The sequence below is a fragment of the Cetorhinus maximus genome, chromosome 11, assembly GCF_964194155.1.
Source record: "Cetorhinus maximus chromosome 11, sCetMax3.hap1.1, whole genome shotgun sequence".
NCBI lineage: Eukaryota > Metazoa > Chordata > Chondrichthyes > Lamniformes > Cetorhinidae > Cetorhinus > Cetorhinus maximus.
Window position 1 is genome coordinate 77,564,911 of NC_135889.1, and position 27,217 is coordinate 77,592,127.

At 42.0% G+C, this 27,217-nt stretch overlaps 1 protein-coding gene across 1 annotated transcript in view; it reads right to left on the reverse strand.

The window, feature by feature from the left end:
* LOC144686209 (adenylate cyclase type 10-like) overlaps positions 1-27,217 on the reverse strand; it is a 113,805-nt gene that overhangs the window by 76,551 nt on the left and 10,037 nt on the right. Inside the window, exons 3-5 of the mRNA XM_078551303.1 lie at positions 19,892-20,097; positions 7,178-7,318; positions 4,437-4,612 (exon numbers count right to left, since the gene is read on the reverse strand). Of these exons, the coding sequence (XP_078407429.1) occupies positions 4,437-4,612; positions 7,178-7,318; positions 19,892-20,097 (523 nt within the window). The remainder of the gene's footprint in view (positions 1-4,436; positions 4,613-7,177; positions 7,319-19,891; positions 20,098-27,217) is intronic.

Genomic DNA, 27,217 nt, shown 5'->3' on the forward strand with positions numbered 1-27,217 from the left:
ATCATTATTGCGAATCTGTGCTCTATTTGCTCTATGCCCAATATATTCTTCGTGTGGTGTGGTGCCCAAACCCAAATACACTACTCCAAATGGAGTTTGACCAAGGCACTTGTTTACTTTCCCTTTATATTCCATTCCCCTGGAGACAAAGGCCTACATTCCCCTTAGATTTATTTTTATACTGCTGCACTAGCTTCTGGTGTTTTTTTTGTATACTTCCCAATCTCCTTCTCAGTTCGTAGTCTCTCTCCAATTAGATAAGATTTCTATTTGTCTTTCTCATATCCAAATCAAGGACCTCCAGTTTCCTCACATTGAACTCTTACAGCTAAATTTTGCCCATTGATTTAATGTCTCTCTTTACAGCTTCCTGCTCCCATCTACACAATTTACTGCCCCTCCTAACTTAGTGTCATTTCAAAACCTGGATATACAGCTATCTATTCCTGTATTCAAGTAATTCATACATATGATGAAAAATTGAGGCACCTTAATTTCCCTGGGGAACATCACTTGTCGTACCTCGTTATCACCTTTATCCTTGACCTCAGTCTCCTACCATCCAACATATTTCTGACCCATATAAGGTTAAGTCCAATTCATTGTACTTTCATTTTTACTTATAGGGCTCGAAATTATTTCACCCCAATTTTTGGGGCAGAGGCCACAGTCCGCAGCGTGGCCCCACCTGTTGTAAACAAGGTGGGTAAGACGTAAAATTCACCTCCCCATCTGATTTCCTTGATTGTGGAGTGTCAAAGTGCAGCTCCCACCCAACCCCGGTCTCCATTTCTGTGCAGGTATCATTCACACAATCCAGGAGCCTGACCAACATTCTTTAGAAATCATGCTTTCCCTTATTAAAGGCGCAGTCCCTATAAAAGGGAAGTTGAAGCAATGTAGGACAAGCAACTGGATAATTGCTTTTGGCCATTGAGAAGCCATGTCACACCTACAGAAGGAGATTCTCAGATTCAGTGATGCTATCCTGGACTCACTCTGCTGAAAGGTTGAAACCAGGAAAGAGGCCATGTTTCCAGTGGGAACAAGAAGCCTTCCACAGTGATCCTGAGAAGGGGGTGGGAGCATGTGGTGAGGGTAGTGAGTGCTGAGAGTGTGGGACCACAGGCCTGGCAGCAGAATTGCAAAGATTTAAATGACCTCACTCAGGTGATCAATGTGAGTGAATGTCACTGCACATCACATTTCGCAGCGACCACACAACTCACCGCTCACACTGTTCAATGACACTGCAGCCCAAAACTCACCAGCAGCCCACCCTCATACTCAGGACTTACCCCTGTCATGACAGTGGATCACAGCCCGAATTACTTACGAGCATTTTGAATTTTTTGAAGAAGACTTTTTTTAAAAAGGACATACAAGCAAAAGCTGGTTGAGACTGTAAAGTTTCTAGAAAATTCCTATGTGGGTTATACTGGACCAACTAGCCCAGAGAGGCCCAGGAACACTGCACCTAAAAAGGTGTCAAGGCCCAATTCAGACAGAGACACTTGAAAGGGAGAGATGCAATGGAAAAGACTGAACTGTAATCTCCTGTGGTTGCAGAGATAATGGTGATTGATTACCATTGCAGCAGAAACCATCTCCTGTTGAGTTGTGTCTCAGAATGTTTAAATGATCTGTGTTGAAAGAAAGCAGATTCAGGGCAAAAGATATGTTTGTTTTTTCCCTTCCAGGAATACACAAGAAAAGGGGTTAAAAAGCCAGCTGCAGACCTGATCAGTGTATTCTAGTTCTGGGGTGCGAGTGTGTGCTGTGAAGGTCACAGCAGAAGGACATCAACAAGACATCCCTGCAGCTTTCTCTGAAGAAGCCTCTGAAGAAGTCATATGGATTCGAAACATTAACTCTGCTTCTTTCTCCACAGATGCTGCCAGATCTGCTGAGTTTTTCCAGCATTTTCTGTTGCTATATCAGATTTCCAGCATCTGCAGTATTTTGCTTTTATTTTAGGAGGATAGGTTAGCATGTGTGCGACTTTCCAGAGGGTGAGATAATTCAGATGACGATCTAGTTGGGATGCTGATGAATACATGCACTGAAAATCTTGGTCTATTTACAAACCTGCAAGACAGCCTCCAGATACTGGCTAGGAACATGGGGGAGCTCAGCTCCACTGTGGTACAGGGTATTGTGCAGAACTTGGAACCCATACTTTCCACTGTGGAAATAATGGACACTATGCGGTCCCTCTCACTCCATCCAGTTGTAGATGGTGTATGTGGTCTTCTCCCTTCTTCCTCCTCCTACCCTTGAAGTGGCCTCTGGATCCCAGGAGGTAGTGACTAGAACCTCATACTTGCAAAGTTGTAGAGGATGCAGCACATCACAACAAACATAGAAATCCCCTCCGGTGCGTACTGCAGAGATCCTCCAGGTGATCTAGGCAATGAAATCTCTGCTTAGTAGACCGATGGTTTGTTCCATGGTATTATGTGTGTCTCCATGGCTCTCATTGAAGGCCCTCTGACCTTGCATGATGGGATGGCAGAACGGGGTCACGAGCCATGTGTGGAAGGGTATTTCTTGTCTCCGAGCAACCATCCTGCTGAGTGGCTTGGAAGTCCAAAAGTGGTCGGTATTGCAGACTACCGAATGATGAAAGCGTCATGTGTGCTTCAAGGATAGCAGGTATTCACCAAAATGAATGTCTTGGTGTGGTTGCACACTAACTGTACATTGACTGGGTGATAGCCCTGGTGGTTGCAGTACTGCTTGTTGTTGACATGAAGGGCCCACAGAGCTCCGTGTGTGCTGTTGATGGAGTCTTGCACCAGTGAGAAGACTGCTATCCTGGTGAACCCACACGCCCTCTCACCCTGGTCCTCAAGGAGAAGTGGAATAAGTCCCCTCTCCTTCTGTAGAGCACCTCTGTGGATGGCCAATTGTGATACATTGCTAATGTCATTGGTTCTTGCCTGGAAAGAGCTGGTTGTGAAGGACAACAGGGCAAAGGTGACCTTCACAGCCACTGGGAAGCTCACGATGGTCTGGGGTTCCAGGTCTTCATAAATGATGTAACACAACTCCATCACCATCTTCTTAGTACAGAAAAGTCTCCCAAGGCACTGCTCCTGGCTCATCCCAATGCAGGATTTGTGCTCCAGGATTACCTCTCAGAATAGGGCTTTTTCCTACTTCCTCATAGAGTTCCGCTCTCTGCCTCCTCCCTTGCACATCTTGCTTATGTTACAGAACAAGTGGCACTGCAGCTAATGCCTTGGTGATGCAAATCCTAGTTTGGAGGGAAAGATGGGCTGCTGTGGGTGAATGGGTGAGAGTGGTGGGAGGGAGCTTCTTCTGTCTGCTTCCATCATCCTGGAAGTAATTTGGGGGTGTTCTAAGATTATGATAAAGAATCCCATCACTTGAGCCTGACAGATCAACAGGACCTATATCTGCTTTTGGTTCTAGTGAAGGCCTCAAAGGTAAAAAGGTAAATGACAGTCAATCCAGATAGATTAATGGTCATTGGGATAAGGGATTGCTTTTCTCATTGCTCTTCCCTTCACTTATTAAAATTAATATAACTTCTCATCCAAAGGTCAACATCTCTGACAATGCAACATTCCATCACATCACACTCAGGTGCCAGCCTAGATATTTATGCTCAAGTCTCTGGAGTGGAACTGTGAACACACAACCTTCTACCTTAGAAGCAAGCATGCTACCAGTATGCAAGCAAATGCTATCTTCCAGTTGTCAGCCCAGGACTGGACGTTTTGCAAGTATATTATTAGTTAGCATGGGGTGCCTCACTCTAGGAGTTTATTTCTATTGTCTGAGTTCCAAACTTTGTCTACCCAGTCTATACGCACATGCTGTGCTATAATAACTGATCACATTATTTGACCTGCTTGAGGACTTTATGATGTATTCTCAGAGAATTTCAGGAGGTAATAGATTAGATTCCAGAGAGGAGTTTGTAAACTGGACACTCTCAAGAATTTACATGCCAATTTGCGTTTTTGGGTCAGAAAATACATTTCCACAGAGATAAGAGCATTTGAATTAGTCAATCTAAAGAAAGGAATATGCCAGATAGATGAGGGGTAGCAGTTGATTTATTACCATTTTTGGTAGTATTGGAGGAAAGTGCTTAAACATAGCCTTGTTTCTATTGGTAGCAATTTGGAAAGAATGTTTAAAATTGGGAAGGGAGGAAAAGATTAATTGGCTCTCCCTCTTGTGATCACACTGTGTTGTTGACACTCAAAAAATGGGCAGAAATTAGAAATTGATTTAATCCACTTTACAGAAGAAAAGTTACATTACTATTGGCAAAAGCACTTTTACCAATCTCTATTAACATGAAAATCAGGCCTTAGAGCCCTTAATTATAAAGTGTAAGGATAACAATAATACAAGTAAAGTCAATTTTTGTTTAAATAATGCATTGAAATAATTCATACTCAGTAACGCCTGTTAAATCTTCTTTTTCACGATGTCGCTTAGAATTTTTGTAGTTTTCGATTCCATATGCAATTAATTGTGACAGACCGAAACTTGGGAATTTTTTGTTCAGCAGCGTTAAACTTTTCTTAAACAAGATCTCTGCTTCTTGAAGATGGCCTATGCTAAGTTGCATCTGTGACAGAATCAACAAAATTTGTCAAGTAAAAGATAACTCTTGTGTCGTTTGGTCCAATTAAGTAATTACTCGAAGACCTCTGTTAGCCAGAGGATACACTGTTTATAACATTCTATCATATGATGCAAAGTTAATAGATGTGTGAAAGATCATGAAGAGATTATCTGGAAGATTGGCAGGTAATTAGGAATGTGGGTGATTGGAGGCCAATGGAAGTAGGAGCCTGGCTTTGGCATTCCTCGTCAAACTAAAAGGGAATGGTGTCTGTGAGATCTGTAGTTTCATAACTTGTGTGTACTTCTGGGGAATGGTCAGGTTTCTTGAGCACAGTGGGCAAACAGCACTGAGAAATAGTGATGAGACCTGGTGAATACTCAGTAGAGTCAAGGGAATGATATATGGGACTTCTGAAAACTCAAGCTCTGATTTTAACTCTTGAGCTGCATTAGAATGATTGACCTAGATTTTGTGGTCAGTGGCAAAAGAACGGGGCTTGCTGTTCACTATTTCCATGGGTTTTTACATAAGAACCTACAGTAAGTAGAGGTCCATTTCAGTGTAGTGCCCATTATGGCACTTCACAACACTCTACTCAGCACTTTTAACTTTCCCTACTCTAAATCATAAGAGCACACTGCAACATCTCTCTTTCCCATCACAAGTACACTCATTCATCTCTTCACACAACACACTGATACTATTCTTTTCCATACTTTCTTCTACTATTTCTTCCTTATTTCATATTCTACGCACTTTACAATCAGCACCTCCTTATTTTCATTTTATCTAGCTTTTCCTCTATATCTCAACACATCAGGAGATGACATTATAAGTGATAAACCATATTCAAAATAAAAAAGGGGAGAAATATTAAATTAACAAATCAGACTTGAAGAGGATAAAATCCCTGGTTCGGCCAGTTGCATTCATGCATTTTGAAAGAATATAGAGAAACACTATTACACATACTGAATCATTTGTTAGAAAAAGGTGTATTGCCAGAGGGCTGGTGATAACTAACATTATACCCATATTTAAGAAGGAAGACAGGTCAGGTATAGGGAGCCATAGAACAGTCAGTTTGACATCAGTGGTAGAAAAAATAATGTAATCCTACTAAAGGAGAAAATCGAAAAACAGCTAGCAATCAAAAATATAATACTAAGTAGTCAGGCAAGATTTTAAAGAAGAATGTCTTGCTTGGACCAACCTCATTGAATTCTATGAAGAGATAACAGAGAGAGTAGACATGGGTAATGTATTAGATATAAGTTATCTATATTTCCAAAAGGTCTTTGATAAGTTGCCGCAGAACAGACTCATGAATAAGATTAGAGCATGCGGAGTCAGAGAGCAAGTTGCAGAATGAATCGCTCGCTGGCTACAACATAAAATGCAGAGAATAGGAGTAAAGGGAAACTATTCAGCGCGGCACAAGATGGAAGTGTGGTCCCACAAGAATCAATGCTGGAAGCATTGTTTTTCAGATGTATATTAACAATTTGAACTTTGGAATCAAAAACACCATTTCTAAATTTGCAGATGACACCAAATTGAGGGATTGTCAATACTGAGGAAGACTGCAACAAATTATATGAAGACATTAATAAACTTGCAGAATTGACATATGATTGTAAAGCTAATTTCAACATAGCGAAGAGTGAGCAATTACACTTGGATGAGTGTCCAGACTTCCATTATTTTGTTGAAACAGGTGCACATAAGGGAGCACATTACTTGATTGACATCTTAAGTTTTATTTCTTCAATCTATTTTGTCAATGGATCAACATTTATTCACACAAGATAAAGAGGTGTCAAGTGCTTATAGTTTCTGTTATTGATACTTTAAAGTTCTGGCTGATTGATACTTTTATAGGGTTGTTGCAGCAGCATTATTTAAAGAAGGTTATGATTAGCTGTTTTTTAAGCATTTTCCCACATGTCATTGTTGCATTAGGGTTCATTGGCTCCAGACAAAGTGTATGCTGGTGAATGGGCATGGAAGTGCTATGAGTTTCCATGAAGGGCTTGGGGGATCATTGTGGGTGGCCGAGGGTCGTTAGCTGACATGAGAGGCATGGGTAAGACCTTTTGAAGTTATCTTTCAAAAGGTTGCCGCATCCAGACTATGCTTCATGACTCTTCTGAGGGGCTGTGAACCATGAGTCCGTGAGAAACTGGCTTGGCTCCACGAAAATTGTGGGCGGCTAGGTGATGCTGACCCCCTCGATGGAGGCAGCCAGGTTGGAAATTCAGAGTGCGGGCTCACTGCCTCCAACCTTCTCCCACGCCAGTGAAAATTGGGGGCACCGGGGATGGGGACGGGAATTCCAGAATCAGGTCCTGTTGACGTTTTCAAATGTCCGTGGAGTCTCCATAACTCCATGAGATTCTGGCCCCATAGCTTCAGCAGAACTCAAGAGAAATAAACATTTTTAGTCATTTCTGCTGTTTCTTCACAGGCTCCGCCAGCATTACAATGGGAGATTTGGAGAATCCTGATACAAATTTTAGATGACTGCACATGATCAACAATGTAAATAAATATTGTTTTACTCACCTCTGCCTTGAGGCTATATAAGCAAGCTTTCTCAAAAGGAAAAATCTTACTGTTCTTTGTGACATCAGCATATTCAAAAGGTGGAATGCCTTTGCGTAATGCAGTAAGAATATTTTCTGCTTCTGTTAGATAAGATAGGGCCTGAAAAGATCATTATACATGCAAATGTAAGTGCAAGTATTCAATAAATCAGCTACATTTCCATTAGGCCTTTTTGCTTGCAGGTCAGAATAATGCACGTTTTGATTTGTACAAATTTTATTCGTATTTGTATAGTTACGCTTATTTACCCCTTAGTGTGCTACTTGCTCAATTAAGACTGGTGCACTGAGGATCCTTGAATCTGCCTCTTAAAGACATGTAGCTCTCAGTCGTTCAATTTTGTTTTGTGTGTTTTCTGCTAAATGTTGCTGCTTTTTGCTGCATGCAATCATTGTTTTGTTGGGGACTTTGCTATTTTTTAGGGAGAGCATATTCCAGATCTTTTATTATTCTTGGTGCAAAAAATGCTTATTGCTTTCACCTCCAAATGGCTTCGGTCTAACTTTAAGATTATGCCTTCTTCCACTGGATTCCTCCACTAGAAAAAGATGGTAGAGTTTGGCCTTGGTCCGGATTTGGAATGCCTAAAAAAAGGATCCCATGTATTTAGCAGCGACATCAAAGCTTGTGCAGATTGAATACAGGTTGCCCCATTGCTCATTTGATATGCTCTGTGCCCATTTTATGCCAGAAAATCAGGCACAGTGCATACCACTTTCTATACCACAGACTTTCTGTAGCTATCCTATTGAATCCCTTTATCATTTTAAACACCTTGATTATATTACCTCTTAACCTTACAAGCTGAAAGAATTATAAAACACATTATAAATCATTTTCTCATAATTTAACCCTTAAATACTGGTAGCATTTAGATGAATCTGTGCTGTATCCATTCCACGGCCAATATACCTTTCCTGAGACTCAATATCCATATTGAATGCGATGTTTCAGATGGGGGTCTGACCAAGGCTCTATACAGCTGAAACAAAACCTTCCTTACTTTTGAATTCCAACCCCTTGAGTTAAAACACGTTTGCTAAGTTTTGTACCTGCACTCTAATGTTAGTTATTGGTGTACAAGGATGCCCAAATCCCTTTGCTCCTCTGCAGTTCCTAGTCCGTCCTGATTAAGAAAATATTGCAATTTGTCTCTCTCAGGTCAAAGTGGATAATCTCAGACTTAATATCATTGATAATACCTGCCTTAGGAAAAGAAAATCAGTACTGCAAAGCATCATGCCAGTTACGTTTTATAGGAACACAGAAACAGGTGAAGGCCATCTAAAGATGTTAGTCAGGAGCTCTGCATGAGAATAGTGGGCTCCAACAAAGAATCAAAGATCTGTGCCAGCTACTTCATGAAGGCCTGTTGCCAAGATCATTTTTCTGGACTGTTCTGTCTGTGGCTATGGAATTGACAACTACACTCAATTTTATGCCACCAGCTCATTTCAAAGGGAAATTTATGTTGAGTAACACAGTGATGTCCAATCAGCAGCTATGAAAGACTTTTCAGGAGAACTGGAGAATTCATCAGGCTTGAAGTGACAACAAGATAGCAGAACAGATGTAGCAGCTCAAAACTGGGCATCCATGAGGCGCTGTGGGCCATCAGCAGCAGCAGAATTGTATTCAACCATAATCTGTAGCCTCATGACCTGGCATATCCCGCACTCTGCCATTACCATCAAGCCAGGGCATCAACCCTGGTTTAATGAAGAGTGCCAGGAGTAGCACGAGTAATGAGGTGTTAACCTTGTGAAGCTACAACACAGGAACTATCTGCATGCCAAACAGTGGAAGTAGCATGTCACAGAGTTAAGTGATCCTACAACCAATGGATCAGATCAAAGCTCTGCAGACCTGTGTCACAAAAGTATAATAATCCTCATAATAGTAAAAGTAGGTTAATAGTGGGGTTTGCACAGTTTATGTGTGTGTGTGGGGGGGATTTAACTGAATTGGAGACAGCTGGTCTGGAGGCTTTGGCTTTGACTCATCAAAAGAAGCTAGGTTTGAAATACTAAATATGTAAACATGGCTGAAGCTGTAGAAGGTGAGTGAGGAGAATTTGCATTTTTAGATAAATCAGGATAGTTTGAATTTCAAAGAGATGGTAGGGTCTTACACCTAGCCAGAGAAGCTAGTCCAAACATTGTGCTTATTTTCCCAGAGGTTACTGAAAATATTAGCACCATGAAAAGATTTATATTATGAGAAAGGTAAAAGTTCCAAAGACATATGGGAACAATGGGATTTACGTTAAAAGGGAGAAACATGTATAAAGGAGATTGAAGCTATGGTCAGAGAAGGCAATGTCCGATCTACCAGAAGTGTGAAAAGCCTGCAGTATTTGTGCATTAAGCCTGATGTCTACAGAAACCGAAGCTGGGAAAAGCCATTTTAAATCCTTCTCTCCAGGGTATTGTGTTGACTTATCTGGGTCTGTTTGAATCTAATTTTTACTCTTTCCTTAACGGGGGTGTAAATGGAAGCCAGATTAATTATGGGTTTTAGGAGTTATTATAGTAGTAATTTGTAGACCTATGTATATGTTTGAAATATTTTCTTTTGTTAATAAATGATTAATTTAGTTTTCTAAAAAGACTCTAAAGTCTTGGTGGAGTTATTACTATTGAAATTGGAACTAGAGGCAGCAGAAAAATAAAAATAAAAAGAGAGATTATTTCAAAAAGAAATGGAAATGCAAAAACTTGATCTCTAGAGGGAAAAATTAGCAATGGGGGAAAAAAAAGGAAAGAGACAGAGAGTACTGGCTTAAAAAGTTGTACTTTAAAAAGGAGACATCAGAGGTTGAGGAAAGTTCTGATGATGAAAAAACCATTAACCTAAAACCCAGTGGGGAGATGTTTAAATCTGTGCAAGCTCTTCTGAAGTTTGAAGAAAGAGATGTGGAAGCATTCTTCATTTCATTTGAGAAAATAGCTAAATAGATGAAATGGCCACAAGAAAACTGGACATTGTTATTACAATCTAGGTTGGTGGGTAGAGCACATGAAGTTTATGCCTCACTGTCAGAAGAAATGTCAGTGGATTATGATGTGGTAAAAAAAGCTATTTTGAGTGCCTATGAATTGGTTCCTGAGGCATACAGGCAGACATTTAGCAATATAAGAAAACAGCCTGGGCAAACTTACATTGTGTCTGAGAGAGTAAAACAAAGTAATTTTGACTGGTTGGTACAGGCATTAAAGATAGAGACAACATATGCAGCTCTTAGAGAAGTAATTCTCTAGGAAGAATTTAAAGATTCAATTTCTTTGGTAACAGGAACTCCTGTGGAGGAACAGAGGGTTAAAGTGGTAAGACAAGCAGCAGAGATAACTGATGATTGTGAGTTAGTTCAAAGAGCTAAGTCTTTTCTTCATCACCCTTTTATCAGAGAAGGATAGAAAGTGGGAAGGTGAAAAGAAGGTGGGCAGTCAGGGGAGGGAAAGAGTAGGTGGAAATTCCCAGGAAGTTTTTTCTCAGGCTAAAAAGGAAGGTGCTGAGGGTAGACGTGACACTCGAAAATTGAGGTGTTTTCATTGTAATAAAGTTGGGCACATGAAGTCAGCGTATCGGAAATTACAGGGAAAATCTTATAATTATTGGGATCAGAAAAGGTCTGGAAGTAAAAGTACTGTGGGTTCTGAAGTTCAGTCACAAGAAAAACCAGTGATTTGTGTACAGGTAAAACAGGTAGAATCAGTGGTAAGTAAAATAGGAATGTGTTCACAAATTACCCAAGGGGGTTCTGAGGAGCAGGTTGCAGAAATGTTTAAAGATTTTGTATGTAAAGGGGAAGTCTTTCCATGTGTACAGGGTGGAGTAGGTAAAGATATTAAAATTTTAAGAAGCACAGGGGCTAGTCAAACCTTAATTTTATGGGATAGTGATATTTGTTGTTCAGAAGGAGTATTGCAGGAACAGGTGATAATAATTGGGGTTCATGGAGATGCTAAACCTATTCCATTGGGGAAGGTAAATCTAAAGACTAAGTGGAAAACAGGTGAGGATATTGTCGGAGTAGTGGAACAATTGCCCATTGCAAGGGCTCAATTTAAGTTAGGTAATGATATAGCTGGGTCACAGATGTGTGTGACGCTTATGTTAGTTGAGCAGCCTGTAGTGGTGTTTTCAACAGAAATGTTGCAGAAAGAGCATCCTGGATTGTTTCTAGATTGTGTGGTAACAAGATCACAAGCTCACAGGTTGAAACAGGAAGGAAAGGAAGTTAAAAGGCAGGGAAAAGGTGTTGAAGTGCAATTAGTGGATACTGTCTTTGTTAAGATTGTTCAGGAAAAAAGAATGGAGGAGAACGCAGCTGAGATATTTAGCTCAAGGCAGTTGGTAGAGTTACAGATAGAGGATCCACAAATAAAACAGTTATATCAGACAGCTTACTCAGAAACAGAGGCAGAATGTATTCCAGAATGTTATTATCTTAAGGGTAATGTGTTAATTAGAAAGTGTTGGCTGTATCAGGTTTCAGCAGATGAAAACTGGAGGAGGTACATCAGACTGTTATACCACTTAGATATAGAAATGAAATACTGAGAATAGCTTATGAAATTCCAATGGGGAGTGGGTCAATTAGAATGACACAGGCAAAAATATAAAAACATTTCTATTGGCTTGGATTGCATAGAGATGTAGTTAAATTCTGTAGAACATGTCACACATGTCAGGTGTTAGGGGAAACCTCAAGCAGCAATTAAGCCGGCACCTTTAATTCCAATTCAAGCTTTTGTAGAACCTTTTGCTAGGGTCATGATTGATTGTGTAAGGCCCCTCCCTAAGACTAAAAGGTGGAAATCAGTACTTACTAACAATAATGGATGTGTCTACAAGGTTCCCTGAATCGATACCTTTGAGAAATATTACAACAAAAAGAACTGTGAGAGAGTTGACTAAATTTTTTACAAGATATGGTTTACCAAAAGAAATATAATCAGATCAAGGCTCAAATTTGATGTCACAGCTGTTTAAGGAAGTAATGAACAATTGGGGATAAAACTGTTTAAGCCAACAGCTTATCATCCTGAATCACAAAGGGGCTTTGGAAAGATGACATCAAACTTTAAAAACTATGACCAAGGCGCATAGTCAGGACTATCCACAAGATTGGGATAGGGGAATTCCATTCTTGTTATTTGCTATTAGGGATGTTCCCAATGCATCAACTGGATGAGGTAAGGGGACGACTGAAATTGATTCATGAGAAATTGGTGGATCAAAATTCATAAACTAATCTCCTGTGTTATGTATCAAACTTCAGAGAAAGATTGGACAGAGCACGTTAACTAGCTAGAGAACATTTAAAGATATCACATTAAGCGATGACAGTGAAGGCAGATAGGAAAGCTACAGCTCATAGTTCTGTTACCAGTACTGGGTGACTCATTTAAGGCAAGGTTTATTGGCCTTACAGGATTGAAAAGAAACTGAGTGGAGTAAATTATCTTTTAAAATTCTAGATAGAAGAAAGAAGCAGAGGGTGTGTCATGTAAATATGCTTAAAAAGTATTTTAACAGGGAAGAGGACCAAAAGGAGATATTAGCAGTGGTAGATAAGGAGAAAGAAGTGGAAATGAAGAATTCTAAAATTGATTTTCCTCTAATTAAATTGGATAAGAGGGGGTGCTTGAAAATTTAAATATAATGTTGAGTTACCTTCCAGATGTGATTTGGAAAAGCTATTGCAGTCACACAAAGCTATTTGTGGGAATAAGCTGGGGAGGACAAATTTAGCCACACATGATGTGAGTGTTGAAGTTTCATTGTTGATAAGGCAACATCTTTATAGATTAAATCCAGCAAAGTTATCGCAAGTACAGAAAGAAATTGAATTCATGCTTCAAAATGATATCATTGAGTCTAGTTGCAGTAACAGGAACTCGCCTATTATGATGGTAGTGAAACCGGATGAACATAAATACTTTATGTGGACAATCGAAAGGTGAATGCAGTGACAAAAGCAGATTCATATCCTATACCATGGTTGGAAGATTGCATTGATAAAGTGGAGCAATCAAAGTTTATCACAAAGATTGACTTGCTGAAAGGATATTGGCAAGTACTGTTATCGAATAGAGCAAAGGAGATATTGGCTTTTGTGATTCTACATGGATTATATCAGTGTTAAGTCATGCCATTTGATATGAAAAATGCACCCGCAACATTTCAAAGACTGGCAAACAAAGTAATTGCAGGACTGAACAATTGTGATGTTTATGTTGATGACTTGATAGTTTTCAGTCAAATGTGGGAGGACCATTTACAGCATCTAGAAGAATTATTTAGCAAGGAGATAATTTGGTGATGAACTTGGCTAAAAGTGAATTTGCAAAAGCGTAAGTTGCACATCTAGGCATACCATTGGAAACGGTAAGGAGGCTCCGAGAGATGTGAAAGTCAAAGCTATCGTGCATTTCCCTGTGCCAACAACAAAACAAGAAGTTTTGAGATTTCTGGGCATGGGTGGGTTTTACCTGAAATTTGTATCAAATGCTAGCTGTGTGGTTGTTCCACTGACTGAACTATTAAAAAATCCAAAGAAGTTTCAATGGACACAGGAATGTCAGAAGGCATTTGGCACTTTGAAAACGGTATTGACTGCGACACCAGTTTTGGCAATACCCAATTATGTCAAGCAATTTAAGTTGGCCACTGATGCAAGCGATATAGGCATTGGAACCGTAATGTTGCAAGAAGATGAAACTGGAATTGAGGAACCAATAGGGTATTTTTCATGGAAGTTGAATGTGCAACAGGGAAGACATTCAACGATCGAAAAGCAGACTCTGGGTCTGGTGTAGCATTGCAGCATTTTGAGATTTACGTCGCTAACAATTTGTCAGAAACAATTGTTTATACAAACCTTAATCCTTTAAAGTTTCTGGACAAATTTTGAGCCCGAAGTGCAAGGCTGTTCAGATGGAGTTTATTACTGCAACCATTGAATCTACAGATTATACATGTGGTTGGACAAGAAAATCTAATTGCATATGCATTGTCAAGAGTTTAAAGCTCGAAGGAAAATTTGACATTTAGAACCCGGACACTGGACTGGAATGATTTCTGTTGATACCATGGATTTGCATATATATTATGTTAATACATGCATCTGGTAATGTAATAGTGTGAGTAGGGAGATAAGTATAGGAAGTAGTGCAAGATGGGTTAAGAAAATGAAGCCGTCTTTTAAAATTATGACGGTCCATTTTCTCGTAAGGAGGGAGGTGTCATGGAAATATAGTAATTCTTATAATATTATTGTGATTTATTGTAAAAGTTGGCTAATAGTGGGATTTGGATAGTTTCTGTGTCTGTGTGTGTGGGTGGGGGAATTTAATTGAATTGGAGACAGCTGGTCTGGAGGCTCTGACTCATCAATAGAAGCTAGGTTTGAAATGCTAAGTACATAAACATGGCTGAAGTTTTAGAAGATGCAGAGAATTTGCATTTTTAGATAAATCAGGGTAGTTTGATTTTCAAAGAGATGGTAGGATGTTACACCTAGCCAGAGAAACTAGGCCAAGCAGTGTGTTTATTTTTCCCAATACTGACCAATATTGGTACCATGAAAAGATTTATATTATGAGAAAGGTAAAGTTTCAAGGACATATGGGAACAATGGGATTTACATTAAAAGGGAGAAACATGTATAAAGGAGATTGAAACTGTGTGTCAGAGAAGGCATTATAAGATCTACCAAAAGTGTGAAAAGCCTCCAGTATTTATGCATCAAGCCTGCTGTCTACAGAAACCAAAGCTGGGAAAAGCCATTTCAAATTCTACTCTCCACTGTATTGTGTTGACTTGCCTGGATCTGTTTGAATCTATTCTTTACCATTGCCTTAACGGGGGTGTAACTGGAAGCCAGGTTAATTGGGGGTTTAATAGTAGTAATTTGTAGACCTATGCATGTGCTAGAAATCTTTTACTTTGTTAATAAATGTTTAATTTAGTTTTCTAAAAAATCTCTAAAGTCTTTTTTTACAGTTGTATAGCATGAGTTGTATTTAAAAATTAAATATACATGTGCCTGCTTAGCTTGGAATAGAGTTTCAAAAATATCTTCATATCATTTTGCAAGATGTTTCTAACACATAATAGGAAAGAATAGCATTTGATTTTTAACCTCTTTTTAAGCGAAATAACATAGTCCCTTGCATGACCACCACCAAATGCAGGATAATTCTTGGTGTACAGACTGCATTAAAATAAAAAATTGCAAAACCATTGTGACCGCGTGATCAAGTTTCCCTTGTGGGTTTGATTCGCCTGGTACACATCATCTGCCACGTCATAACATCCTGCCACATCCAATCATGATTGGAGGTGGATAATTAAGTACCTAACCAAGATCCTAACCTCAATGATGGTGGAATCCAGCATCAGTGTAAAAGATAAGGCTGAAGCATTTGCTACTATCTTCAGCCAGAAGTGCTGAGTGGATGATCCATTTTGGCCTCTTCCTGAGGTCTCCAGCATCAAAGGTACCTCAGCCAATTGGATTCACTCCACGTGATATCAAGAAACAGCTGAAAGCAGCAGATACTGCAAAGGCTGTGGGCTCTGACAACATTCCGGGAATAGTACTGAAGACTTGTGGTCCCGAATGAGCCACATCCCTAGCCAAGCTGTTCTAGTACAAGTACAACACTGGCATTTACCTGACAATGTGGAAAAGTGCCCAGGTATATCCTAACCAATCCAACCAATTTCCGCCCATCAGCCTCCTATTGGTCATCAACAAAGTGATGGAAGGTATTGTCGACAGTGCAAAATCTTGGAATTCACTTCCTAACCGCACTGTGAGGTCATGACCGTCAGCGACTGGCTTCCAGTTTACACAGCTTGTTTGCAGGTGTCATTGTAACAGAGGTTTAGATGCCCAGGAGGTCGTGACCCAGTGATTAATTCACTAGACTAAACGTTTTTTGGTATAAAGCCATCATCCATCCTATAAACGTGGTTGAGTCAGTGCAGACATCAGTGGCTTAACAATGAGTGTATGCTGATGGAATTAGCACACTCCAGGGCCTCTGAGTTGGTGATTTTGTCCTGTCAAAAGATGCCCAGGATATGTCTGAGACAGCGAAGGTGGAAACTGTTCAGCCTTTTCTCCTGCCTAGCATATGTTATCCAGGTCTCACCATTGTAGATGGAGGGGTGCACTGAGGATGCAGGCTTGGTAGACCCACAGTTTGGTGTTCTCAGTTGGGTCACTGTTGTTCCAAACTCTCTTACACAGTTTGACATAATTGCTGCAGCTTTTGCGATGCACATTGATTTCAGTATCAAGTGGCAGATTGCTGCTGATTGTGGAGCTAAGCTGTGTGGAGCTATCAACAACTCCAGTGTTACATCATCAATACTGATAGATGGTGGTATGGCAACATTCTAGACCATGATATTTGTCTTCCTGATGCTGATGGTCAGACTAAACTGTTCACAGGCATGAGAGAGTCTGTCCAAATGCTGCTGCAGGTGTTCTTCAGTATGGAATGCGAATGCGGCATCATCAGCGTAAAGCAACTCTCTGATGAGGACTTGGTGCACTTTTGTCTTGAATCTCAGGTGAGCAAGGCTGAACACCTTCCTCTCGGTTCTGGTATGTAACCAGACCCTCTCTGTAGACCCTGAAGGCAGCAAAGTCATGAATATGCCAAATAGTGTCAGTGCCAGAATACACCTTGTTTAACCACACTGTGGATCTCAAAGTGCAGAATTTTCTATGCCTGCTAATGTCGGGCGTCATGGCTGGAGTGAGCAGACAATATGGCGGGAAGGCCAAAAATGGGTTTCACAACATCATGAAACCAGTTTGCAATCATCTGCTCCACCCATCAATGGCAGGTCACGTTTCCCAGCACTGCATGTCAGGAACTTCCTTGTAATACACCTGCAGTTTTAGGAAAACTCACACCTCATTATCTCTGAGGAGCCACCAATGACTTCCTATGGACTGTACAGTCCAACTTCAAAGAGAGCTATACAAAGGCCATCTGCATTTAATCACCCAGGCTGGCCAGAAGGAGGTGGATCATCTGCTAAGACAAAGGCCCTCCAAACTTCCTTTCAATTCCTAATGGCTAAGACTATTAAGGGTCTTCGGAACTGAGACAATGGCTACATATCCTGAGTCAAAGGTCAGCTGGCGAGGTATGATGTCATGTGACATGGGCCTCTGGCTTGTGGAACAGTTAATGTTGCCATGCTAAACTGTATATCTCAGTCTGCTGTTTAATATCTGACTAGCAGGCCATACCGAAGGAACTCTGGCCCAGGTTGAACACCTAGCCCCATATACCCTGCTTCTGCTAGAAGTCTGTGCCATTGTCTACAGGACTGATTAATCTCTGCATACCTATCTCATTATGTGAAGCCAACACCATCGGAAAAGTGAATTATCCAGCATCAGTTACCAGCCCACCAACCTCCGTCAAAGAATAACTCATTAGACTTTGATTCTGGACTCTTGAATCCACGTGAAACAATATTTCTTTTCTCTGTAGTCTCTGTAATGTAAATCTTTTCTCTATCCCTCTCCTTACAATATGAACATGAGGGGGATGCTGCAAAACCACTTTCGTATTTTTAATGGATGCAAATAAACTAATCCTTTGAGTTCACCCTATCTCAAGTTTGTTGTGGTGCTATTAATAGAAAATTGGATCGCATCAAAACCGAGAGGCTGGGAAATACGCCACCGCTTATAAAGAGGGAAACAAATCAAAACACCTTTCTGTTTACGGACAGGTGATGAGAGGAGAAATTAGTGCTGTTTAAATTAAACCCCATCCTGTCTGTAACTGGTGGTAATTTTCAACTTTACCACTTGGGCAGTAAATCAATTGAGTGGGGCGCCCACTTGTTGTAGAACCCTTCTGATTTTCATTTTCATTCAGTGGCCTCTATTATAGTCAGGTGATTCACTCCTGGTTAGCAACTAAGCAGTGAAGGTGGAAATTACTCACATCAAGGGAAGAATTTTATCCCCGTCGGGGGGGGGGTTGTGCTGGGGCGGGCGTGGGCGGGCACACAGCCAATCGGCTGGGCGCCACCATTTTTCGTGGGCAGGCCAATTAAGGCCTGCCCAGCATGATGCATGCCCGGAAGCGCCGTGCACTCCCTGTGCGGGTGGGATTGGGGGTGGGTTGGTTGCCTGAGTCGGGCGCGAAAAAGCGCAGATATCTCCCTGAGGCACAGAGATTAGTTTTGAGTTTAAACAGTTTAATTAAGTGTTGAAAATTTTTTTATAACATCTCCCCCCATGTAAAACTGTCACATAAGCTGGGACATGTGCATTAATTTTAATAAAAATTTTTCTGAAAATTTTAAATCATTCACGAAACCTCATCCTGCCCATGGATGAGGTTCCATGAAAAATGCTAAGGATGCCTGGGCTCTTTGCCTGCCCGCCAACCTTAAGATTGGACGGGCAGCTCAGCTGATTGTTTTAATTGTGTTTTAACAGGCCTTAATAGGTCTTTGACAGTTCGGCGGGCACGCAGCCAACTCAGTTGCGCGCCCGCCGAACTGAAAATCTAAATGATGCTCAGTGACATCGGGACGCATGCCCACCGTCAACCCACGTCATTTGACGCCTCGGCGACCAGGCCCAGCCCCTGCTCGCCGAGCCGAAGATTCTGTCCCATGTTCCCAATTCTTGATTCAGTTTAAAATTTCTGAACTTTGATTGTCTCTTGGAGCTTCCATATTCATATCCTCGTACTACAATCTCTCTCTTGGGGCAGGATTTTTAGGTCAGTGGGAGGGCATGATCAGCGGGCCCCGGATTGACCGGGGAATGGACAGCTGCCCACGATTGGCTGCCAGCCGCGCACTGAAATGCTCAGTGCTGCCAGGGTGGGAACGGGAGGAGGGCGGGCACTGATGTAAGTGCGGGCACGGGTGAGCATTGAATGAAAGTTCCCCGAAGGCAGAGAGCTGCCTCAGAGAGCTGAATACTTGAAAACAATTAAGTTTTGAAAATTGGGAAAAAAATTTCCAGGCATCACAATCAGTCACCTGAACATATACATGATAAAAATGCTGTCCATAGATTTTTACTTTCTTAATTTAATACCGGAAACCTCATCCCACCCTTGGGTGAGGTTTCATGAAAAATGCTAAGTCTGCCTGGCTAATTCACCTGGCCGCCTACCATAAGGTTGGATGGACCACGAAAAATCGGAGACAAGTGCACCTTTAATTACACTGATTGGCCTCTTAATTCTCGGCGCGTGCGCTTCCAACTTTTGCATGTGCCTACTGACCGAAATATTGCGCAAGCGCAAGGTGATATCGGGACACTTGCCCGATGTCATCTCGCGTGATTTCGCGTCCGACCAGGTTGGGCGTGCACCTGCACACTGACCTAAAAATTCTGCCCTTAATCTTATTCATCTGTAAGAGTAGAACAGAATCTGAAACATTCGATGCCCAAAGCTTTGGTGGAAATCCAACTATATTGTATTATTTTACTAGCTACTCAATGGAAGAGCAGATACTCTTGATCTTGAATTCCATATGTTAGAAAGATATGTGGTACTTCTGCTAAGTATCCAATTGCTTACTGGGCTGCAAGAACATTGTTTTTGTAAACATATTATTAAAATGTCATTGCTTAAATATGAATGCTATCTGAAAACATACCATCAAGTTATTGGATAATTGCGAAGCGGCTGCCGCGGTTTCAAGCAGATAGAAGAACGTCTTTGCCACATTTCCAGCTCCCATCCAGTGACGAACAAGGGAACAATAAACAGATTCCATTATTGGTTTACATTCACAGTCTTTGGCATACAGCTGACTGTTTCCTTCACATTCTTTGAGAATCGCATCCATCTTTTGAATGAATTCTAAATCATGACTAAAGGAGCAAATTTATTGTTATTTCACTGAACAAAAGAGTAACTTACAAATGCTTTAAAACTTTACAATGTTTCATATTACCTGCCAGCTGGTATTTCCATACTTTGGATGACTGGAGCTGAAAGATTAAAAGTAGTATGCCATGATTCTATACTAAATGGGCGAATTTCTTTAAAATTATTGCAAATCAATGAACTCGAGATTCAATAGCATGATAAAATCGGCATTGTGGGGGCGGTGCACCATTAACCAATGATACATGTTAGGAGTGTAGGCTGCCATGAAATCCACACAGCTTGCTCATTTTAATGATCTGTGTGTGTAGCCAGCCAGCAGTACCTGCACAGTTCACTGGCTGCACATTGCATGAGGGGGAAAGTAGGAATGATGATAGTATCAGGTGGAACCCACAATGCTCAAAGGTTGAAAGAATTGCTGTGAAAAATTACTAAGGAAAACAATGAAATGGTTGAAACTGTGAGAAAGCGGGCAACCAGCCTCTCCCATGCTGTACTGGAGACCTTGGTGTAGGAAATGAAGAGGAGAATGGACATCCTTTAACACTGGAGGGTAGGAAGCCATCCAAGCTCATAGTGAAAGCCATGAGAGGAAATCAGCGATGTGTTTGATGTGTGCAGCATTACTCCCAGGTCATAGAGGTAGTGTGGTAAGAGGTTTAATGGTTTGACTATAGTTGTCAAGGTAAGACCATCTCAACTTGAGCTACCTGCCTCAAGATCGAAAATCTGGTCTGCAAGATTAAATTTTAAAAAACTGAAGACTTTAAAAATGCATAAATTCTTAAACATTCTTTTGGCAAACCAGAAGTAAAATTAAAGAAACTTTAAAACTTAAAATCCTTATATAACTCTATAAACTAAAAAAAAGTTAAAAACTTTAAGTGATAGAATTTAAATGTTTCTCTTCAGGGTGCTTTTGGTCTCTTTGGTTGGAAGCTTTGATGAGCAAGCCAAAAATGCCTATACCTCTTAGATGTTCTCTTACCAGTTGGTCTATATTAGGCAGTGTCTGAGGGAAAAGTGGCCCTGAATGAATTCTTTCCTATCCACTTCTATTGCATCTGGCAGGGAAGATCTGTTAGAATATATTTAGAGTCAAGACTTGACTTTGGGCCTCAACCCTTTGATTCTCTTCTGCTGGCCACCAAATAAATTGTCAGACAAATAGAAGAATATTGAGCCTAAAAGGTTTGATACGTGTTTCAGTAATAGGAGGTGAAAGCATGTGCAAGTTAGCATCCCATATTAATTCACACTTTCATTCCAAAATTTAGATATTCTGAATTCCAAGTCCCTGAAAATAAAGTTAACATGCAAGTAAAGAGAATTTTCTGTAACCATCAAACAAGTTGGGTAATATACACTTGACTTCCAGGGCTGTGCATTAATTACAACTCTGAGAACTCTGAATAGACAGAAAGAGAAAACAGAAAAAAATATCCACCAACCACATTTTGATTGTTATCACTTATGATGGAGCTCACTAAACGTGACGGCATGAGAACTTCAAAATGCTGTTGCAGAATCAAACAGAAAACTTTCCCACTGTGCATGCATGTGACAGGCCATTTTATTTTAATATTATAGCAAGCAATTTCAAATCTGAATTATAAAAATAAAGATAATTTGGATTGGCTTAAACTCAAGGATATAATTCTCAGCAATCTTAATCATTTCTATCGTTTATTCCATTCGCACCTATCACTTTTATTGATTACCTTGATCAGAATGCCAGGATTCATTTACACCAATAAAGCTAGTTGATTTCTCTGAATGCAGTCCACCAGATGTGCTAGGATATAAGTCCTTTAGAGGATAATCTAATGGAACATATAACGTTTCATTATTTTTCAATAATATCCCTTAATAAAGCTGTTGAACATTATAATCTGTAAGCTATTGTTCACGTGCAGGTCATTGAGAAGCAGAACCAAAAATGACAGTTATTTAAAAAAAGATTATCACTGGGATTTCTGCTCTTTTTGCTAATTTTTCCTCCATTCTCTGAAGGTATTTACGATTTGCCAAAGTACAGTTCTACTATTCCCAGGATGCCAGTCACCTCTAGTACCTTACTAACATATTACCTGTTCATATGTGAACGTTGATACTGTCTGTAAAATATTTGATCAGAGGGTTAGCTCGATACCTCTTTAGAGAGTACTCAAAACATGCATTTCAAAGTGTCATTGTTTTATTTAAATATATAAAAACAAATGAACTCATTTGTTATAGGGGCTCTTGCTGAGTGTTCCATGACATTTATTTCGAGAGGACTAGAATATAAAAGCAGGGATGTGCTGCTGAGGCTTTATAAGGCTCTGGTCAGACCACATTTAGAATATTGTGAGCAATTTTGGGCCCCGTATCTCAGGAAGGATGTTCTGGCCCTGGAGAGGGTCCAGAGGAGGTTCACGAGAATGATCCCAGGAATGAAAGGCTTAACGTATGAGGAACATCTGAGGACTCTGGGTCTATACTCGATGGAGCTTAGAAGGATGAGGGGGGATCTGATTGAAACTTATAGAATACTGAAAGGCCTGGATAGAGTGGACATGGGGAAGATGTTTCCATTAGTAGGAGAGACTAGGACCCGAGGGCACAGCCTCAGAGTAAAGGGAAGACCTTTTAGAACAGAGATGAGGAGAAACTTCTTTAGCCAGAGAGTGGTGAATCTATGGAATTCATTGCCACATTGTGGAGCAGACTCAATGGGCCGAATAGCCTAATTTCTGCTCCTATGTTTGATAGTCTTATGGTCTTATGAGCCCGCAGCCCAACTTACCTAAACATACACACTCATGAAAGACATTTTTCGACTAGAGACCGTCTCCCTCCAGCAACCGGTTGTGGTAGTTCATAAAGTCAAGTGGCCTCTTCTCTCTGTTGAACACACAGAACTGCTGTCTGTGTATGATATTCATTGATTTTTAGGGAAGCCTGTAACCTGGTCTCAAAAATGGCTTCCTCTACTCTCTTCCCCATAACAACATGAAACACATTGGACCGTAACTTCCAACTAGATTCGGAAAGTGCTGGCCTGCAGGAATTAGAAGAAATAAATCTGTGGTCTGTGGGGGCGATCTAAGGTCCAGAGGGTGGGGGGTATCCGAGGTCTGGGAGGGTTGGAGGGGGTCCGAGGTCCGGGCAAGTTCGGAGGTGAGGTGGGGGGTGGTCGGAGATCGGGGGGGGGTGGGAAGGTTGGAGGTCAGTGGTTGTTGGGGAGATCGTGGGTTGGGGTTGGGGTGTCAGGGGGTGGGGAGGTGGGGACATCGGGAGATAGGAGGCTACAAAGTGACATTGATAGGTTAAGTCAATGGGCAAAGATCTGGCAAATGGAGTATAATGTGGGCAAATGTGAAATCGTTCATTTTGGCAGGAAGAATAAAAAAGAAGCTTATTATCTAAATGGTGGGAGATTGAGGAGCCCTGAGATTCAGAGGGATCTGGGTGTCCTAGTGCATGAATCACAAAAGGTCAGTATGTAGGTACAGCAGGTAATTAGGAACACTAATAGAATTTATTGTGAGGGGAATTGATTACATAAGTAGAGTGGTTATGTTTCAGTTGTACAGGGCATTGGTGAGACCATATCTGGAGTACTGTGTACAATACTGGTCTCCTTATTTAAAGAAAGATGTAAATGCGTTAGAAGCAGTTCAGAGAAGGTTTACCAGATTAACACCAGGAATGGATGGGTTGTATTATGAGGAAAGGCTGGACAGTTTAGGCTTGCATCCACTGGAATTTAGAAGAGTAAGAGGTGACTTAATTGAAGCCTTTAAGATCCTGAGGGCTGTTGACAGGGTGGGCATGGAGAGGATGTTTCCTCTTGTGGGAGAATCTAGAACTAGCGGTTACTGTTTAAAAATAAGGGTCACTTATTTAAGACAGAGATGAGGAGTAATTTTTTTTCTCTCAGGTGGTTGTGAGTCTTTGGAACTCTCTTCCTCAAAAGGCAGTGGAAGCAGAGTCTTTGAATATTTTTAAGGCAGGGCTAGATAGATTATTGATTAACAATGGGGTGAAAGGTTATCAGAGGTAGGTGGGAATGTGGGGTTGAGGTTACATTCAAATCATCCCTGATATTATTGAATGGCAGAGCATGCTCAAGGGGCTGGGTGGCCTATTTCTGCTCCTAACTGGTATGTTCGTATGTCCAGAGGAAGTGTGCAGGTCTGGGCAATTGCCGTGCAAACCTTTACCCGGGAATGCCCGAGAGGGATTCCCCAGCGCATCTTTGGGGTACCCACCCAAATCTGAACTAGAGAGCTCGGAGGTTATGGCCCATTAACTTCATATCTAGGTAGAAATGCTAATTAGCTATCCTTGTTCTCAACTCCCTTTCATCTTAGAAGCAAATGGACAGTTTACAACACAACTGTTTACAACCTGACACCATCAACATCTTTCTGGGATGCTGGAAGACTCCGAGTCTACTTATGGTAAACTCAGAGGCTGCTGCCATTGTCTTCAAGTATAAATATTTTGCATCTTCTTCTCAGTAAAACAATCCAAGCCTTCCTTTGATCTCCAACAATCAAACCACCCAAGCTTACTCTCAGGCAGACTGCAGAATAGGTCACAAGACCCCATTCATTTACCATAAATTTAAAGATAGAATCTGAAAGCATATTAATGTTATAAACCTCACAATTGTATCAATACTTCTGGCTGAAGATTTTTGCAAATGCCTCAGCCTTGCCTTTTGTAATGATATCAGCCCCTTCACACTAACACACACACAATAATCAGCCCCTTCACATTAATACGCACACAGTAATCAGCCCCGTCACACTAACACACACACAATAATCAGCCCCGTCACACTAACACACACACGATATTCAGCCCCTCCACACTGGGTGCTGTGGGGCAGAGACAGGGCTGTTCACACTGAGTGCTGCGGGGCACAGGCAGGGCTGTTCGCACTGGGTGCTGCGGGGCACAGGCAGGGCTGTTCACACTGGGTGCTGCAGGGCACAGGCAGGGCTGTTCACACTGGGTGCTGCAGGGTACAGGCAGGGCTGTTCACACTGGGTGCTGCAGGGCACAGGCAGGGCTGTTCACACTGGGTGCTGCAGGGTACAGGCAGGGCTGTTCACACTGGGTGCTGCGGGGCACAGGCAGGGCTGTTCACACTGGGTGCTGCAGGACACAGGCAGGGCTGTTCACACTGGGTGCTGTGGGGCACAGGCAGGGTTGCACGCACTGGGTGCTGCAGGGCACAGGCAGGGCTGTTCACACTGGGTGCTGCAGGGCACAGGCAGGGCTGTTCACACTGGGTGCTGCAGGGCACAGGCAGGGCTGTTCACACTGGGTGCTGCAGGGCACAGGCAGGGCTGTTCACACTAGGTGCTGCGCGGCGCAGGCAGGGCTGCACTCCACCAGCAGAGACCAGCATGGGGATGATGGGGAGGGGGGGGGGTGTGGGTGAGGAGGGAGGAATGGGCAGAGACGTGAGGGTGAAGGGAACAGGGGAGGATGGTAGGCAGAGAAATGACTAGGGTTGGGAGAGCTGGAGCCCGACATGGAAGGGGTGCACACAGACTCGGGGTGTGGGTCGAGTGAGTATGGCTCAAGATGGGGGGGGTGCATGGAGACTTTAGGCTGAGGAAAGGGGTGGGTTAGAGTTGTACAAGAGGGAAGGGGTTCACACAGACTCAAGACTTGGTGGGTGTTGGGGTGAGTCCTGAAGCAGGCAGGGGGATGAGTGTCAGACAGTCAATCCTGGGGCTGAGGCTAATTGGTGAGTGAGAGATTAAAGTCAGTCCTGTGGCATGCACGCTTTAGTTTTAGTTCTGGGAGGGGCAAGGCCTACCTGTTCAATGGGAGTCATGCACCCGGTGGTGTGTGGGATGTGGTCAGTGCCTCACACATAGTGGTCCTGCGGGTGGCTGGCTGGGTACTGGGTTGCAGGTGGTATAGTCATGGTCAGGGGAGGCATCTGCAGCCTATAAATGGGGAAAACATAATAAAAGGGGCCACTCAAAGCTCTCGTGGTGGGGGAGGGACACCTCTATTTGTGACTGTGCACACAGCCTCAAGATAAGGAGGAGTGAGGTCCACATGGGGCATGGGTACATCAACAGTTATGGGTTCAGTGGGGAGGGCAGAAATATCCACAACATTCACTCTGGGCTCCAGGGTTATTGAGGCAGGCTGGAGAGTGGCCGGAGGGAGGTCTACCTGTGCAGGATGATTGTAGGGTGTAAACAGTGACAGGGGGAGGGTCAAAGCTGGTCTGGAAGTAGAATTGCAGCACCACCATGTTGAGTCCTCGAATCAATGACAGTTTAAAAATGAAACTAGGAACAAATGGCCACAGGAGAGGTCTGAGGCAGTGTGGGCGGAGCCTATGACTGGATTCCAGGGCCCTTTCTGGGGGAACCTCAAACTTATTAGAATTTCAACGTGGAGATGAAGGCTTAGCTGAGAGAACTCATGAAGATTTTATTGAAAAGTTAGAGTTGGAACCAGTAGCTCATGGTGCGCTTTTACATGAGACCATGCTAGACATTGGGATCATATTAGGGGTGGTCTCATTGAGCATTTAACCATCAGAGGAATGTGAGAAGGGAAGACGAAGCCAGCCATTAAGGAAGCACAGCTGCTGGATACATCCAAGAAGCTCTATCAAACCCTGCAAGCTGCATTGTCCATTTGACATGGGTCACTGTGCACAAAGCATCCAATCTTTCCAAAAGTGCAAGGTAGAGATAATGTCAAATCCAATCAGGCAGTGTATTAGTGCCTTTAGTGATCCTCAAAATGACCCTCTTGCATCATATATGGGATTGAGATGTCAAGTTGTTGGGGTGGCTTCTTAGATACCTATGATTGGTGAGGGAGTGCCTCAGCTGTAAGGGTGGAACAGGGAAAGGCAGGTAGCACAAGTGCAGCCCAAGGGCATGACAATGGCTTTCTGCCTTGGGGTGGGAAGTCTGTAATTGGTGGGTGAGATACATTTGTCTCCTATAACTATCTGTCCACAGGAAGGAGGAGGATCGGAGAATGGAGGCTGCCCCCAATGCTGCATTCTTGATAGCAGTGCTTAGACTGAGGAGGAGAAGAAGGGCCTGGTACC